The following is a 17,840-nucleotide window of genomic DNA, read 5'->3' as shown; positions in this document are numbered from 1 at the left end:
CAACGTCGGGCAATAAGAAAGAGACGGATATATGATTTTCTGTCTCCTTCGTTCTTGCAGAATTCAAGTCGCGCGACGCCTTCCGTAGCTTGCACGCTTTACCCTACGGAAGGCGTCGCGCGACTTGAATTCTGCAAGAGCGAAGGAGACAGAAAATTATATATCCGTCTCTTTCTTATTGCCCGACGTTGCCCGACACACCGACAGGGCGCGTGACTTGTGTGCGTACGCGACGAAGGCCGATCTCGCGCAGTCACGCCACTCACGCCTCACGCGCAGTCTTCACACTCTTGCGTGTTCTGGCGTTGCGTAAGTGTGCGTAAGTGAACGGTGGTGAACAGCGGCGCACGCAACGCGCGACGTCTCCACGGTCATCCGTCGTCTCCGCGAGTGTGTGTCTCATTTGGGTCATCGTCAACCGTGTCGGAGTGTACCCGGGGCCGCCCGTCACGCCGTTGGCGCGCACCAACGTCGTCGTCGTCGTTGTAGTCGTCGACGCCCGCCCGCTGCCCCCCGCGATCCTCAAATTCGAACGACGGTCCGCGGGCTCGCGGCGCGACGGATATTCGGTCGTCCGTCGTCTCCGCGAGTGTGTGTCTCATTTGAGTCATCGTCGGCCGTGTCGGAGTGTACCCGGGGCCGCCCGTCACGCCGTTGGCGCGCACCAACGTCGTCGTCGTCGTTGTAGTCGTCGACGCCCGCCCGCTGCCCCCCGCGATTCTCAAATTCGAACAACGGTCCGCGGGCTCGCGGCGCGACGGATATTCCACGAGGAGCGGAGAATCGTCCTCGTGAGGGAGGCCGGCGAAGAGATAGGCCGCGTTGTGATTTGCGCGTCCCCTCCGACCCTTCCGCTGTGTGCGTGTGTGTGTCCCGAGTTTCCCGGGACACCCGGCGACCTCGAATTTTGGCGCGAGTGCACCGCCCGCGGCGACAACTTCGCGCCGATCGCGCGCCGATAGTTCGGAACAAAAATTCAGAAAATACATTAAATCCGTAAGTATATAACCTAACCTATAGGGTTTTTGCATATTGTGTGCTATAGAAATTTTTTAAAAAAAGCTGACATTTTTCATTAACAGATTGTGTCTTCAAATACAATTGAAACACTCCATGCTGCGGTACGTTTCTATTCTGATGAAAGGAGAAAAGTATTAATTGTGCCTATTAGTGACATTGAACATTTTGATCGTGAAAACTGTACCAACCAACCATATAATACATAAACACAGTAATGACGGCACAGTAATGACGATGAACATAATTCCCCCTTATCACCAGGTGAAGTCTTATGTGTTGGAAGTAAGTATTCGCATTTATTTACTATTGATAGAATATGTTAAGTAATTATACAACTTAAAATTTGAACATTTCAGAAAGATATTTTTGATATACTTTAACAAAGTAAAAAAATTAATAACAATGTATTTGGAATAATTAGTAGTAAACATAAACTTTTTTAAGGTAAAGAAAATTTATTAAATAAAGGACGCTACAAATTTTTGAAAATTCGTCGCAGTGATGCATTGCAACAGTTGCTAATGAAGCAAATAGAAATGGAACACCAAAACAAAAAACCAAGGTAAAAGTGTATAGTGCAAATTTGATGTATTAAAAATATTACATATGTTGTATTCTTACACGTAATATTTTACAGATTACAAAGAAATCGCACAATGGCAAAAAGATTTCCACGAAGTTATAAATATTATTTGCGGTCGTGCAGAGTTGAAAATGTAAGTACCAGAATCATGAGAAGATTGAATTTTAAACCTAAAGTACGGCCAAATAGAATTGTAAGTACCTTATATTTTAAATAATTTTTATTTCAAATAATTTATGCATGCAATTTATGCAATATTTGGACATACATTGTAAGACAAGTCACTTTTAATCACTTTTTAAAAATATAAACTTACAATAAATATTTGATAATGAAAATTATTAATAATAATGTGATTGGATCTGTAAGTGTGTTTATACATGTATACGCTATTCTTATATTTTTTAGACTTGTAAAGATAGTATCGAGGATGTTCAATACGTTGCTGAAAATATGGATATGGGTAACATTAACAAATCACATGAAGATACTGTTACAATGCAAGAGGCTATTATGGAAAACATTAATGAAATAGCGGATACTTCAATCGACGTTAATGAAGCGCAAAATGTTTGCACGGAAAGAGGTGCTGGAACAATAGAAGCTGAAGCATTCAAAATTTGCGAAAAATTAATAACAGAGGATACAAATAATATACAGCTGGACGCAATTGATTTCGATGACGTGTTAAACGTAGAAAATATAAAGGGGAATGATATAAACGTCGCCAGCGATCCTGAGAACAAGGTAATATTGCAGTTCCAAATAGTCGCCGATAAATACTCATAAAGTGTTTACTATCCTTCAGTTTTGTATTTTATTAAACTGATAATTGTTAGATTTATTTATTTTATTTTAATTTAATATATATTACATTTATTTGTGAATGTTGTTTTACATTATAATTTGTGAAATAATTTATTAACTTTTTCATTAAATATTGCAGATGATTTATATAGGAGATCAAGTTTCAGAATGGGATTCGGATTTATTGGTTATATTTAATGATTTAACAGACGACAAAAATGACCATCAACATGATATATGTCGAACACGCACTTTACAAGAGTTTACGTCACATGAAGATTTTCTGAGTGATATTGAAATACCTGTAAACAAATCACGAGGTGAAATATTTTTAATGATTATCGAATACAGTTTTAAAATATAAATTATCATTAAATGAAATTATAAGTATGCTGCAACAGATCAATCTTATCTTTTCAAGATTAATATTACCCGATGCACGATGGATAGTCGATAATATTTTAAATCCAAAAGATAAGATAGAATTTCATGGAATTTGTCCCAACTGCTGTAAATATATTGGCAAAATAAATGATGTAGAATCTTGCGTAATTTGTGATGTATGTTCCGAAACCATTAATTTAGAAAATCCATCGTCATCAAATATTTTTGTAATGATTGATCCTACGGAAAATATTAAAATTCTATTGGAAGAAAACGCTGAATATTATGACAACGTCATTAAATTAAGGACATTCAATGGAAAAATAAGAAACATTTTTGATGGAAATATGTACAAGTCATTTATAAAAAAATTACCTGAAAATGATAAACATAATTACGTCACAACCATATTTAATACCGACGGGGCACCGAGATTTGAGAGTTCGAATTACTCGATTTGGCCCATATATTTACAGCTAAATGAAATACCTATTCAAACAAAATTGAATAGGATAATCACCTGTGGTATATGGTTCGGACGAAATAAACCCGAAATGACCGCTTTTTTACATCCATTTACAGAAATGATGACTAAATTAGCAAATCAAGGCATAACATGTAGAATAAACAATGAAGAACGTTTGATTAAAGTATACTCTCTAATTTGTTGTGTGGATTCAGTTGCAAGGGCTCCCCATGCAAGGAGTTACATTATTCAATGGGAAGTACGGTTGCAACTGGTGCTTACACCCAGGCGAGTGGTACGAAGGAAGTAATAGGTATCCTATTCTTCAACATACTGTACAAGAGAGAAATATGAAGAATATGATAAAATTTATGATGAAAATTACTGATAAAGAATGTGCCGATGTATATGGATTAAAGTCTATTTCTCCTCTCATAAACTTACCTTATTTTGATGTTTGTAAAGGATTCGTTCCAGATTATATGCACTGCTGCCTTGCTGGTGTTGGAAAACAGATAACAAATAAATTTTTAGAATCGTTGCCAACATCAAAAATAGAAGAACTAAATAAAATTTTACTAAATGTAAAGGTTCCTCACCAACTAGGCCGATTAAGTAGATCCTTTGCCGATATCAGTGACTGGAAAGCTAAAGAGTGGGAGAACTTTATTTTATATTACAGTTTGCCTTTATTCCGATACGCTTTACCGCAACGCTTTGTGAAGTACTGGAGTTTATTTGTTGAAAGCTTGTACACGCTTTTGAAATGTGACATAAGCCTTGATGAACTTAATAAAGCAGATGAAGACTTACACAAGTTCGTATTTTTAACACAAGAATTATTTTCAAAGAAAGCTATGACGTTCAATATACATCAGCTTATTCACATTTCTGAAAGCGTATTAAATTGGGGGCCACTTTGGTCTCATTCAACTTTTCCATTCGAATCCGCGAATAAGGATATACTGCAAGCTATCCATTGTGCAAAAGGTGTAAATCTACAGATTGTTCGCTATGTCCATATGCAACAAACTTTACACACTTTGCGTCATCGCATATATCCACAAGCATCTCCGTTAGTGATAAATTATTGTGAACAGCTAACAGTGAAAAGAATTAAGAAAAGTTGTAAAGTATCATCCATAACTTACCTGGGAGGTGGAAAATTTATAGATGAAAATATTGCACAAAATTTTGGAATGTCTGCAAAATGTACATTAGCTTATCAGAGAGCTATTATAGATGGTTGTCTTGTGTCATCGAAACAAAACAATAAGCGCTCTGACAATAGCTTTGCAATATTAACTGATAATACCTTTATTCGCATACTTGATTTTTTAGTTGACGATGAAAATAATAAAGAAATCACACTCTGTAATATTGTTAATACTTCAAATAGAATCTGTAACTTTCTAAGTATGGTACGTAATATTGGAAATGAAACCATAGCTATACAAACTAAACAAATTGTACAAATTTGTGTTTTTATTGAAATACTTGAAGAATGTTATATAGCAACGCTGCCTAATATTTATCATTATTAAGTTCTTTTTATATTTTCTTTTCCTTGTAAAAATTAAACCATTTTTAATAGTTTGAGGTCAAATATAGCCATTTTATCGCTGGAAACTAGCAATTTTCTATCTATTTATACTACACTGGCTAGTTCTACTTTAAAAATGGTTTTGTTTCCCATTAGGTATTATATTGTATTATATTATAAGAAATGTATTATATATTATAAGGATTTAAATATAAATTGTAATTTTTATGTTTTTCCTTCAATAAAAAATTAATTTTTTAAAAAAATTTAAGTATTCTCTAATTTAATATAATTACACTTGGCAATGTTTTTATTAATTGTATAAAATAATTTTTTTTTATATAAAATGGTTAATGAGATCACATAAGAGATCTCATATGAGGGTCATATATATATGAGGTCTCGTAAAAGATATCATATGAAGCTGAAATGAGATTTTGGCACAAAATGTCATATGAGATCGCATACACGAAGCTGTGCGCGAATTAATCAGAACTCTCATATGAGATCACATGCAGGATCACATATGTGTTGTCATACGTATTCTCACGCGATAATTTTTAGCAGGGCTTGCACGTAGTACCCGGGGGTTTTACATTCATACGTTGACTTTCCATAAATTTACTGCGTGTAGGGGAGCAAACGGATTGACAGCCGAGAGCTCCCCAAATAACCGTGCCCTTTCTTGGCCCCACAACTTACCATGGACATCGGTACTTGGGCCCATATCGCTACAGGCCCTTCGGGGCGCACCTAGGTCGCCATACCACCGACTTGGTTACTGCAGCGCGCACCGGTCGGACGGCGTCGGACCCAGAGCAGGTGTGATCATCCTAGCTCTATAGGACCAAGCCGAACCGAACCGAAGCAGCACCTAACACAGCGTTCCAGCGAGACCACGTGGAGGTGGGTTGGTATGACTTGACCGGGAGAGGCTATGTATTCGCATCACCAGCCCAAGTAACCTTCTCTGACCCCAGGTCCAGAGAGACTCATATGAGAATCAAGGGCCTGAGAGAGCATGACTCCCTTAAGAGAGTCATAGTTACTCCCGCCGTTTACCCGCGCTTGCTTGAATTTCTTCACGTTGACATTCAGAGCACTGGGCAGAAATCACATTGCGTCAATACCCGCGAGGGCCATCGCAAAGGGCATTTTTTCCACCAGTTTTAACGTTGGTATAAGTAATTTTTGTAAACTTTGATTTTGTACACTCTGCTAGACCTGAGGTTATTTTTTCACAACGTACATTTTAGGTGTAGTTTTCGTGCTTCCATTCAAACCATATGACGGCATTGGTGTAATAAATGTATCATAATACGTACTTATCAATTTGGCACAAATAAAATGACTTTATAGGAAAAATATAGTTTGCGCAGTCTTTGATATTATTGTAATTTTGCCATAAATACACGAACCCAGCACTGAAAATGTATAACGAAACCCACTTTATTGATAAATGTGGAAATGATAGATCAAAATTAGACGAATCCCTTCTAAAATATTCCAATTTACTAAATATTCTAATAAATAACTAAAATTTTCAAAGTGTAGATTTTAATTTTTTTTTTCGTCAAAATTACTTTTAAGATAAATATGTTGTCAAAACCTTAACAACAGATTTTATATAAATGCTTTAAATTGTTAATAAAGTGCGTTAAAAAATATAAATCTAAATATACTGGAAAATGGCGGATTATTTGCCTTCCTCTTTGAGGAATGAAAATGGCGAAGTCAGCGTTCCACACTATATCAAACTTTACGTAGTAAAAGGTGCGATAAATTCTACTAAGATTTGTCTTCTCGTATAAAATAATGAACTTTTTCAGACTTTTGCAAACTAAGTAGTATACCACTGTAGGCAAAATTGTACCTATATTGACTAAAAGTCTTAACAAGGTCGCCAAACTGACTTAACATGTCGATAAAGTACCGATTAGTTGAAAATTCTATACTAGATTTGCGAATGAGTCGTATATCTTAACCAAATCCGACCTATGTAATACCATCTATGGTGATCTAGAGCATGGTTATGGCAGCCGTGCAGCCGAGCGAACGCGCTCTCGAGCTGTGAACCGCACGGCGCGCGCGCGTTGCTTCCCGACGACGCGACGATAACCGCGTGAGATGAGATGGACCGGTTCGGCCGTGGATCGTCAACATTCGTCGCATAGTCTTCGTAACTCAAGCCCCTTGCACAATGCCAGGCAACAGGCAATAGGAACAGGGAATAGAAATCAGAAATCATGTATAAATGCAGAATAAACAGTGACACAGGCAATAGACACAGAGTTTCCGTCACGTTGGAGATTCTGTGCCTATTGTTTATTGCCAACCAATCATAGCATTTGAATTTTTTAGGTTGTAATTAACGATTTTTTGGTTATTTCCTGTTCCTATTGTCTGTTGCCTGGCATTGTGCAAGGGGCTTCACGCACGACGCGACGCCGCGAATTGCCGTCGGCGATGCCCGCTTGACGCAGCAGTAATCTGCTCTATATTTTTTTAGGCAGAATTTGTTACCATTTCTCGCGATTTCTTAACGTCAGTCAGAAATGACCACAGGCGACGTTTCACAACGTTAGCGTTTTACAACGTTTGATAACAAAACGTTGGTTTACGTTGGGAATTACGTATTGAAGTCGCTCGAAAAGTGTGGTGCAGAGTATAACGTCAGGCGAACGTTAAATATCTTAACGTCGGGTAATAGGACTTAAACTGTTTCAAATTTGACGTTGGGAAAGTGATAAAAAAAGCACGTCGTAATTTTAACGTTAAGACAACGTCCAAAAAACGTTAGTAATTATAAGTTACATTTTATAACTTTCTTGGACCGCTTACAATGTTGTGATTAGTAGAAAAGTAGTCCTTAGTCGGAAAGTTAACCGAAAAATGCTGCTTGGGTACAAGGACAGAAATAGTCGATAACATAGAAAATGCAAGTTCATATTTTTTAATTTACTATAGCTCAAACGATTGCTCCCTAATTGCACCCTCAGAATCGACGATTGCTCCCCTTTTAAGATTATTATTTTTTGAGATATTTAATAAAAACGAAAAATTTCTAATTTTTATTGAAAAACATATTTATAATAACTCTATGCAACTTTATAGGGCATAGAACGATTGCTCTTTCATTGCTCCTTATTGTTCCATCATAACTTTAATGATTTATTGCATTTTTATTGAAACAATAACAAATTAATCATTTCACTATCGGCCGCCTATTGTAACTATGGCTCGGCAGCGCATGCGCATGCTACCATAACTATGCGCATGCGCGATGGTATCTGTTAGAGCTTTTACGGATACCATAGCGCATGCGCGTATGGCTTCTGCTTTCTGCTCATGGCTCCTGCAATTTTATGTGCTTCCATCTTAACTATTTCTCGCTTCGCTCTATTGGGATTTTTAATCGCTCCATTCGTATAATTAATTTTGTATGATATTTTAGCAGAAAACTGTTTATTTTCTTGGAAAAATACATTTCTCACAGTCTTCTGCAAGTATATCCAACATAAAACGATTGCTCCTTAATTGCCCACCTGTCAGCATTGTGCATGAGCCCTTATTGACGTTAGGCTTAGTTTCCACGCGTCGCGTCATCTGTCGTTAAAGCCTCTTGCACAATGCCAGGCAATAGGAACAGGGAATAGAAATCAGAAATCATGTATAAATGCAGAATAAACAGTGACACAATCAATAAACACAGAGTTTCAGTCACGTTGGAAATTCTGTGCCTATTGCCTGTTGCCAACCAATCATAGCATTCGAACTTTTTAGGTTGTAATTAACGATTTTTTTAGTTATTTCCTGTTTCTATTGCCTGTTGTCTGGCATTGTGCAAGGGGCTTAACCAATCTAAACATCCCATTACAAATAATGTAATAAAATAAGATGTTTTGATTGGTCGCGACGGATAACGCGATGCGTGACGCGCTCAGTGGAAACTCGGCCTAAAAGGCTGAGTTTCCACTGAGCGCGTCACGCATCGCGTTAAGCCCGGTATCCACGATGCAAGAACTGTGTCCAAGTTTCGATTTAAAGTCCGGTGTCCACGATGCTAGAACTGTGTCCAAGTTTTGGTTTAAGCCAATCATCTTGCAGCTCTTACAGAAAAGTAGCAGTTTCATTGGCTTAAACCGAAACTTGGACACAGTTCTTGCATCGTGGACACCGGGCTTAAGCCAATCAACTTGCAGCTCTTATGCCCGATCTACAATAGCTGTAGTAAGCTGTAGTAAGCCTCAAGATGTAAGAAATTGACCAATTACAGTCGATTATTCTCCTCACATTCGCCTGTAATTGGTCAATTTCTTACGGCTTGAGGCTTACTACAGCTTACTACAGCTATTGTAGATCGGGCATTACAGAAAAGTAGCAGTTTCATTGGCTTAAACCGAAACTTGGACCCAGTTCTTGCATCGTGGACACCGGGCTTTAGGCCCGGTCTACAATGGATGTCGGAAGTCGGAGTCGTAAGAAATTGACCAATCACAATCTATTATTCTCCTTGCGGTCGAAAAATAATGAATGGTCAATTGATTGGTCAATTTCTTACGACTTCGACTTCCGACATCCATTGTAGACCGGGCCTTATCCGTCGCGACCAATCAAAACATTCCATTTTGATCCCGTCACAAGTAATGTAATAAAATGGGATGTGTTGATTGGTTAACTTGTGATGACGCGACGCGTGACGCGCTCAGTGAAAACTCGGCCTTAGTGCCCATCTACAATGACTACAATAGGTGTTTTAAGCCCTAAGGGTGCCTCCCCATGCAAGACGGAATCTCGGAATCATTCTGATTGGTTAATCCCATGAGGCTATTGGTTAGCCTCATGAGACTAACCAATCAGAATGATTCCGAGATTCCGTTTTCCGCGATTCCGTCTTGCATGGGGAGGCACCCTAAGCCTTAAGAAATTATTCAATTACAATTGAATTTGAGGAGAATAAATTGACTGTGATTGGTCAATTTCTTAGGGCTTAGGGCTTAAAACACCTATTGTAGATGGGCACTTAAGCCTTGTGTCCACATTGTTAAAACTGCGTCCGAGTTTTGGTTTAAGCCAATCAACTTGCAGCTCTTACAGTAAAGCAGCAGTTTCATTGGCTTAAACCGAAACCGAACGCAGTTCTAGCATCGTGGACCAAGGCTTTAAGCTATATCCACACAAACTTGCATGAGCCCATAAACATAAGCATAAGAGAATTGATTGGTCCATATGTATGTGCATAATGAAATAGATCAATCCGTTTTTTTATGCATATGGTTATGCACCTATGCAAGTTTGTGTTGATATAGCGGGGAGCACACACTTCTGCACAACGCCTAATGCGTAAGCATAAGAAAATTGATTGGTTCATACGCATGTGCATAAGGAAATAGACCAATCAATTTTCTTATCCTTACGCATTATGCGTTGTTCAGAAGTGTGCTCCCCGCTTATCCTTTAAAGCAAGGTTGTAGACCACTTACGTGCAATGGCCTTAATATGATGTTATTTGCTGATAAATGGAACTATGGTATATATTGATAAATGGAACTATGGTATATATTGTTTAAAACTATTGCATGCTTTATAATTTTCAATTATTTTCTGTTTTATAATTTGAAATTATTTTGTGTAGGTTCTAAACTATTTAAACGTTTCTGCTGTGCAATTTCTATAATAATATGAATATATATAATAATATCTATTCGCAAAGTAAAATGTTAGTTTACATTTAAATCAATTGAGATTACGTCAAGATAGGTTATTGAAGTTTTGACGTCTACATCAACTACAACAATATATAATAGCGATCATGATTTCTGACATTTCAAGATCTTTACAAATTAAGTAAATTTTTTAGCACCGATGGCAATTGAGCGGTCTCCTGCAGCGCGACCGAGATGGATGCGGGTCGCGTTGCTCACAGATCTCGCCCTGGCGACTTAAGGTTTTTCGTTGTAACGGCAAAGGCTACAGATTAGTTTTCCATTGCTCCCAAGTGTCTCGCAATCCCTTAAAGCATTGTTAACGGGGCTGTTGCGACTTCTCGGTGAGCAGTTTGCGTCCTCCGCGCGCTTTTAAAGTTATTCTGCATAGAAGTCGTAGTCGTGAGTTGTAAGAAATTGACCAATCACATTCGAAGTTGAGGAGAATATTCAATCTGTGATTGGTCAATTTCTTACAACTCACGACTACGACTTCTATGGTAGAATAACCTTTGGGTGCGTTTCACTTATCGCTCGCAACGCTCGTGGAATCATTTCATCCTTGTTGTTTGTCAAATGTTAAAGGCCTTCACACATAAAATCGCGTAAGAACGTAAAACGTAAGCGTAAGAAAATCGACCAATCCCAATCAAGTATTGTGCTGTCCGTAACCACAGTAGGGGGAAATACTTGATTGGGATTGATCGATTTTCTTACGCCTACGTTTTACGTCCTTACGACATTTTATGTGTGAAGGCCTTAAACAAGGACGAAATGATGCTCGCGTCGCGAGCGTTGTGAGCGATAAGTGGAACCCAGCCTTTATGTGACGTCTAACCGAGCGGTGGAGAACGTGCAACGGAAGCTATCTCAAACCAAAGAATCTCTGCGACATCGTATCGAGAGCGAGCATCCGATTCTGTCGCGGATACAGCCGTGGATGCGCGATCGCATGCACGAGGCCGAAGAGAATTTCATCGAGGAGTGCGAATGGAGCGCGCATGAAGAAGCTCTCGCGCTCTGCAGCCATCAGAATCTCACGCAGACTGTGTACTTCCTGACGTCTAAGCCGAGCGGTGGAAAACGTGCAACGGAAGCTATCGCAAACCAAAGAATCTGCGACATCGTATCGAGAGCGAGCATCCGATTCTGTCGCGGATACAGCCGTGGATGCGCGATCGCATGCACGAGGCCGAAGAGAATTTCATCGAGGAGTGCGAATGGAGCGCGCATGAAGAAGCTCTCGCGCTCTGCAGCCATCAGAATCTCACGCAGACTGTGTACTTCCTGACGTCTAAGCCGAGCGGTGGAAAACGTGCAACGGAAGCTATCGCAAACCAAAGAATCTCTGCGACATCGTATCGAGAGCGAGCATCCGATTCTGTCGCGGATACAGCCGTGGATGCGCGATTGCATGCACGAGGCCGAGGAGAATTTCATCGAGGAGTGCGAATGGAGCGCCCATGAAGAAGCTCTCGCGCTCTGCAGCCATCAGAATCTCACGCAGACTGTGTACTTCCTGACGTCTAAGCCGAGCGGTGGAGAACGTGCAACGGAAGCTATCGCAAACCAAAGAATCTCTGCGACATCGTATCGAGAGCGAGCATCCGATTCTGTCGCGGATACAGCCGTAGATGCGCGATCGCATGCACGAGGCCGAGGAGAATTTCATCGAGGAGTGCGAATAGAGCGCGCATGAAGAAGCTCTCGCGCTCTGCAGCCATCAGAATCTCACGTAGACTGTGTACTTCCTGACATCTAAGCCGAGCGGTGGAGAACGTGCAACGGAAGCTATCGCAAACCAAAGAATCTCTGCGACATTTTTAGTTTACACCGTGCGACCTAATCGCGACCTGACCTATGCCCTGACCTAAAATAGGCTTCTAAACAAAACGTTTACACCATGTAGACCTATGATACTTTTGGGTCGAATATAGGTAAAAATTTAGTCCTCATCTGAATGCCATCTGTTGAAGAAGATTGAAAGGTTTACGGACTTATACATAACCAATATCGTTTGTACACTTTGTACTTTGTATCGTGTCGATCGTGTCTATTTGCTGTGTTTGTTGAAGAAATATATTTGATTCATTTTCATCACAATGAATGCATTACAGTATACGGAACTTTTTAAAAGTATGATACAAATGATGGTAATCGAAAATAATAAACGACGAACTGCAAGGTTATTGAAAATTATACATAGAAGACAGCAAGTATGGAAAAGAATTCATTTACAAATTAAAAGATCCCTGAATCTGATTATGAATGTACAACATCAAATGTTGCTACCACCTATGAATCTTGCGGAATTCTGCTTTGTCTCGAATAGACGTCTTTGGATGAAACGTAGAAGTTATCATTTTTGGGATGACATCGTTTTGAATACATATGATGATGCACAGTGGCTTGAAAGTTTTAGAATGCGCAAGGATACATTTAATAAATTATGTGATATTGTTAAAAGAGAATTAGAACCAAAACCTATTTTTTTGAAGTCCAGAGAACCACTCTCGGTGCAAAAACAAGTGGCTGTTGCTCTATACAAATTGGCAAGTTGTGCAGAGTATCGAGTAGTCGGTAATATTTTTGGTATCCACAAATCTACGGTGAAGAAATGTTTATATAAAGTTGTGAATGCCATCAATAACGTGATGATGGCAGATTACTTACATATGCCGAACGAATTCGAAGCTGTTGAAATAGCAAATAATTTTGAAAAGAGATCTCACATACCCCAAATTATTGGTTGCATAGACGGATCGCACATACCGATTCTGGCTCCTGCTGACGGCTATAGAGATTATGTGAATCGAAAGGGCTGGCCTTCATACAATCTCCAAGCAGTTGTTGATGACAAATGCAGGTATGCAAGCAATACATACTATCTTTATGTAATCATGTTTATAAATCATTAGTTATTCATATTTTACATTTATAGATTTAGAGATATTTGCATCCGACATCCAGGAAATACTCACGACGCTGCGGTGTTCAAAGATTCTAATTTATATAAAAATGTACATACACTAATTCCACAGGTACGAAAAACATTCAACTTATTAAAGTAATCTATTTTTCATGTATAACAGGTAAAAGTTTGTTCCTATACATGTTCCGGTTCGAAAATACGAATAGATTTATTTTATGTTGAACAATTTTAAAGAATATGTTCCAATTACTTTATTAATAATTCTTACAGTCAAGCAAAAATATTGATGGTATGGAAGTGCCATATTTGATTATTGGAGATCCAGCGTATCCGCTGTTACCATGGCTAATAAAAGGCTATCCTGGTTCAGTGACTCCCGAACAAGATTCTTTTAATGTTCACTTAAATTCAGCTAGAGTTGCTGTAGAAATGGCTTTTGGCAGATTGCGAGGACGCTGGAGAATTCTTCTGAAGAGACTAGATGTATCACATACATTTGTTCCGAATATAACCAGCGCGTGCTGCATTCTACATAACTTTTTAGAATACACAAATGAACACTTTGTGCAGCAATGGTTTGAACATGTGGCTGATGCAGAAATACTGTTTCCACAACCAGGACATGTAATTAACCGGGAACGCAACAATATTTTGGGTTCAGACATTCGTCAGCATTTAACAACATATTTATCGCAAAATTTTCCTTTACGCCGAAGTATGCTGAGATAGCTATTAAATGTAAACTTAAACGACTAATGAAAACTTATATCTTACATTCCAATTAAATAATTGCATATTGAGCATGATATTCATCACATTTTTTTTGTTGCTTTACTTTGCAAAATCCCCTTATTTTAATAATCTGCGCTATTATTACTGTATATAAAACACTTGTAGCGACAATAGATATACAAGAACATTAAAATATGTGACTTAAACGATAAATGTAAACTTAAACGACTACTGTAATTTTAAATGATTAATATAAAAACGTAAACTAATGAAAACTTATGTCTTACATTCTAACGTTAGATAGTTGCACATTCATCACATTTTTTCTTGTTACTTTACTTTGCAAAATCCCCTTATTTTAATAATCTGCGCTATTATTACTGTATATAAAACACTTGTAGCGACAATAGATATACAAGAACATTAAAATATGTGACGATAAATGTAAACTTAAACGACTACTGTAATTTCAAACAATCAATAAAAACGTAAACGATTAATGAAAACTTATATATACTTATATTATATGTCTTGCATATACTATTGCAAATGCTATTATTACTGTATATAAAACACTTGTAGCGAAAATAGATATACAAGAACATTAAAATATGTGACTTAAACGATAAATGTAAACTTAAACGACTACTGTAATTTTAAATGATTAATATAAAAACGTAAACTAATGAAAACTTATGTCTTACATTCTAACGTTAGATAGTTGCACATTCATCACATTTTTTCTTGTTACTTTACTTTGCAAAATCCCCTTATTTTAATAATCTGCGCTATTATTACTGTATATAAAACACTTGTAGCGACAATAGATATACAAGAACATTAAAATATGTGACGATAAATGTAAACTTAAACGACTACTGTAATTTCAAACAATCAATAAAAATTTAAACGACTAATAAAAACTTATATATACTTATATTATATGTCTTGCATATACTATTGTACACTTATTTAGTTAGTTTGTCAGTAGCAGGCGATGTTTGCGAAGAATATAGTGGTTGAACAAAATACCTGTTTTGTGGAACAGGTGATGATACCTGTAATTCATGATTAGATGGAATTTCTAATGAAGAAGAAGGCAGTGATGTAGTATAGTCTGATGTAGCAGACGGAGAGGGTGAAGCTGGTGGCACAAAAGTTTTTAATGTTTGCGGTGACATCGACGGTGTCAGCGAAGAATATACGGAGGATTGAACTGTCGGATAAAATGATGGTTGATACTGTTGCTGCTGGATCGTTTGCAATCCTTTTAGAAATCCATCCATAAGCATGCCCATCTGTTGCATTTGATGATCATGTTCTTTTTTCATGATCTCTGCCTCCCATTTCCTCTGTTCTTCCATTTGTTCTTGCAAAGATTTATTCAGCAATTGATTTTGTGTTGTAAAAATTTTATGAAACATCTCAGCTTGTTTTTTGACAAACGTTTCACTGAATTGTTCTCCCCTCTGTATATTCGATAACCGTCCTGCATAAAAGAAAACAAAGTACTGTGTGATTTCTGCTAATATTAAATGTAAATAATTAACTATTTTTTTCCTAGACAATACATAAATATCTGTAATACTAACCTCCAGTTTTTCTACCTCCCTTTCTATTCTTATCTGAGATAGCGAGTGGTGCATCTAGCATTTCCACAATAACGTCTTTTGCAAGAAATTCGGTATCACTCTCCGTTCCTTCTGAAATATAAATCTATATTATTTGTATGAAATATAAATGAAGTAGTTGAAAAGGACAAAAATATGCATATATATACCTATAATTTCAATTTCCTGAGTTTCTGAGGCACTTGAAGATTCGATACCGACACCATCAACTGCTTGAACCGATGGTCGACTACCAAGCAATTCATCCATTGCTTCGAAATATTGAAATGACATACGATTATGCCCACTGGTTGAATTATTTCTTTTGCACCTGTAGTACAATTGAGAAATTGTACTACTTTTAAATGCTTCATTTTCAATTGCATTTGTTCGCCACTTTTGACAAAACCAGCTTGTTTCATACTAGGCTCCAAAGATTTATAAACATCAATATGTTTATATTTTTTCCCGTCCATCAACTTTAAAATTCGTTTCTCAATGCACAATTGAATGAAATAATTTGTCTCTTTTTCTGTCCAATTCATTCCTTTCTTTCTTTTAATATTCATTGTACTTTTTGACATGTTTTCTACATTTTTGCAAAGTGCATCCAAGCTTTCTTCGCTATCACTTTCCATTTTGTTGTGTTTCTCAATTGTACTCTTGATACATGAGCTTTTCTCCATCGAGAAATTCGCAGTCGGCCGTCTGTACGTAGCACTTGTTGCAAAAATATGCTGCACAATGAAGTCTCGTGTTGAGATATTGCCACTCGAGGTATTCGTCAACTTTTGTTTCTTCCAAAACGGACGGATACCAGTAATCGTCCACCTTAAATTCTCACATCAGGGTGTAAACTCTCACTACGGGGCACACGTATCGCGTGATTCCTACACTAAAACAATCAAAGGCGGTCAAAACGATAAAGTAAAAGTATTATATATATGTATACATACATATATATATATATATATATATATTATTTTGCTGAGAAAGCGATACCTTTTAGCAAGTTTGAAGCTGTCGTGCTCAATAACGGGTATTTTCTTAAACGGCTCGTTTAAGTAATTAATCTGCTCGTATTCTGAAGTATATTGCTCGAGATTCTTCAGATTTATGATCTTCTTTTCGAACGGTATGTTACACGGTATGTTTTTCAGAAATATGTATAATTTCCGTGTAAATCCTGCTGGCCTTCTTTATGCGTTGATGTCGAGCTTCAACTTCCACTATTCGAAAAATGTACACAAATGCGGAAACGCAGAGCCATCTACCAGTATCTATGGGTACACTTTCTGCACTTTAGGTCACCTGCGTTTACACGCGTTACATCATGTGGCCTAATTTATAGAACTGCGTTCGGTTTCGGTTTAAGCCAATGAAACTGCTGCTTTACTGTAAGAGCTGCAAGTTGATTGGCTTAAACCAAAACTCGGACGCAGTTCTAACAATGTGGACACAAGGCTTAAGTGCCCATCTACAATGTGTTTTAAGCCCTAAGCCCTAAGAAATTGACCAATCACAGTCAATTTATTCTCCTCAAATTCAATTGTGTTTGAACAATTTCTTAAGGCTTAGGGTGCCTCCCCATGCAAGACGGAATCGCGGAAAACGGAATCTCGGAATCATTCTGATTGGTTAGTCTCATGAGGCTAACCAATAGCCTCATGGGATTAACCAATCAGAATGATTCCGAGATTCCGTCTTGCATGGGGAGGCACCCTTAGGGCTTAAAACACCTATTGTAGTCATTGTAGATGGGCACTAAGGCCGAGTTTTCACTGAGCGCGTCACGCGTCGCGTCATCACAAGTTAACCAATCAACACATCCCATTTTATTACATTACTTGTGACGGGATCAAAATGGAATGTTTTGATTGGTCGCGACGGATAAGGCCCGGTCTACAATGGATGTCGGAAGTCGAAGTCGTAAGAAATTGACCAATCAATTGACCATTCATTATTTTTCGACCGCAAGGAGAATAATAGATTGTGATTGGTCAATTTCTTACGACTCCGACTTCCGACATTCATTGTAGACCGGGCTTAAAGCCCGGT

The 17,840-nt window shown here is 37.9% G+C and overlaps 3 protein-coding genes across 7 annotated transcripts; 2 read left to right on the top strand and 1 right to left on the bottom strand.

Annotated features, from left to right (window-relative positions):
• Nucleotides 1–225: 225 nt before the first annotated feature.
• Nucleotides 226–5,798, top strand: LOC139811618 (uncharacterized). Of its 5 annotated transcripts, XR_011731688.1 has the most exons (8): nt 226–996; nt 1,083–1,302; nt 1,465–1,582; nt 1,658–1,796; nt 2,012–2,350; nt 2,550–2,730; nt 2,832–5,709; nt 5,784–5,798. XR_011731688.1 is itself a non-coding variant. In XM_071775933.1 (7 exons), the coding sequence occupies exons 3-7, from the start codon at nt 1,542–1,544 to the stop codon at nt 3,568–3,570; spliced, it is 834 nt and encodes a 277-aa protein (XP_071632034.1). In that variant the 5' UTR covers nt 227–996; nt 1,083–1,302; nt 1,465–1,541; the 3' UTR covers nt 3,571–4,638. The 5 variants fall into 5 exon arrangements, 3 of the variants coding, with proteins under 3 accessions (XP_071632034.1, XP_071632031.1, XP_071632044.1); XM_071775933.1 differs by lacking the exon at nt 5,784–5,798 and having other exon boundaries at nt 227–996; nt 1,658–1,736; nt 3,377–4,638; XR_011731689.1 differs by lacking the exon at nt 5,784–5,798 and having other exon boundaries at nt 228–996; nt 1,377–1,582; nt 2,832–4,638.
• Nucleotides 5,799–11,312: 5,514 nt separating this feature from the next.
• LOC139811923 (uncharacterized) lies at nt 11,313–15,109 on the top strand. Its single transcript, XM_071776438.1, has 3 exons — nt 11,313–13,374; nt 13,450–13,549; nt 13,711–15,109. Exons 1-3 carry the CDS (start codon nt 12,611–12,613, stop codon nt 14,167–14,169), a joined length of 1,323 nt encoding a protein of 440 aa, XP_071632539.1. The 5' UTR covers nt 11,313–12,610; the 3' UTR covers nt 14,170–15,109.
• Nucleotides 15,025–16,421, bottom strand: LOC139811933 (uncharacterized). Its single transcript, XM_071776466.1, has 3 exons — nt 15,953–16,421; nt 15,765–15,875; nt 15,025–15,661 (listed from the first exon to the last, which is right to left on the bottom strand). The coding sequence occupies exons 1-3, from the start codon at nt 16,074–16,076 to the stop codon at nt 15,141–15,143; spliced, it is 756 nt and encodes a 251-aa protein (XP_071632567.1). The 5' UTR covers nt 16,077–16,421; the 3' UTR covers nt 15,025–15,140.
• Between the last annotated feature and the right edge of the window lie 1,419 nt (nt 16,422–17,840).

Source organism: Temnothorax longispinosus, chromosome 1 (assembly GCF_030848805.1).
Source record: "Temnothorax longispinosus isolate EJ_2023e chromosome 1, Tlon_JGU_v1, whole genome shotgun sequence".
NCBI classification, from domain to species: Eukaryota; Metazoa; Arthropoda; class Insecta; order Hymenoptera; family Formicidae; genus Temnothorax; species Temnothorax longispinosus.
This window is presented reverse-complemented; position numbering and strand designations above follow the sequence as displayed.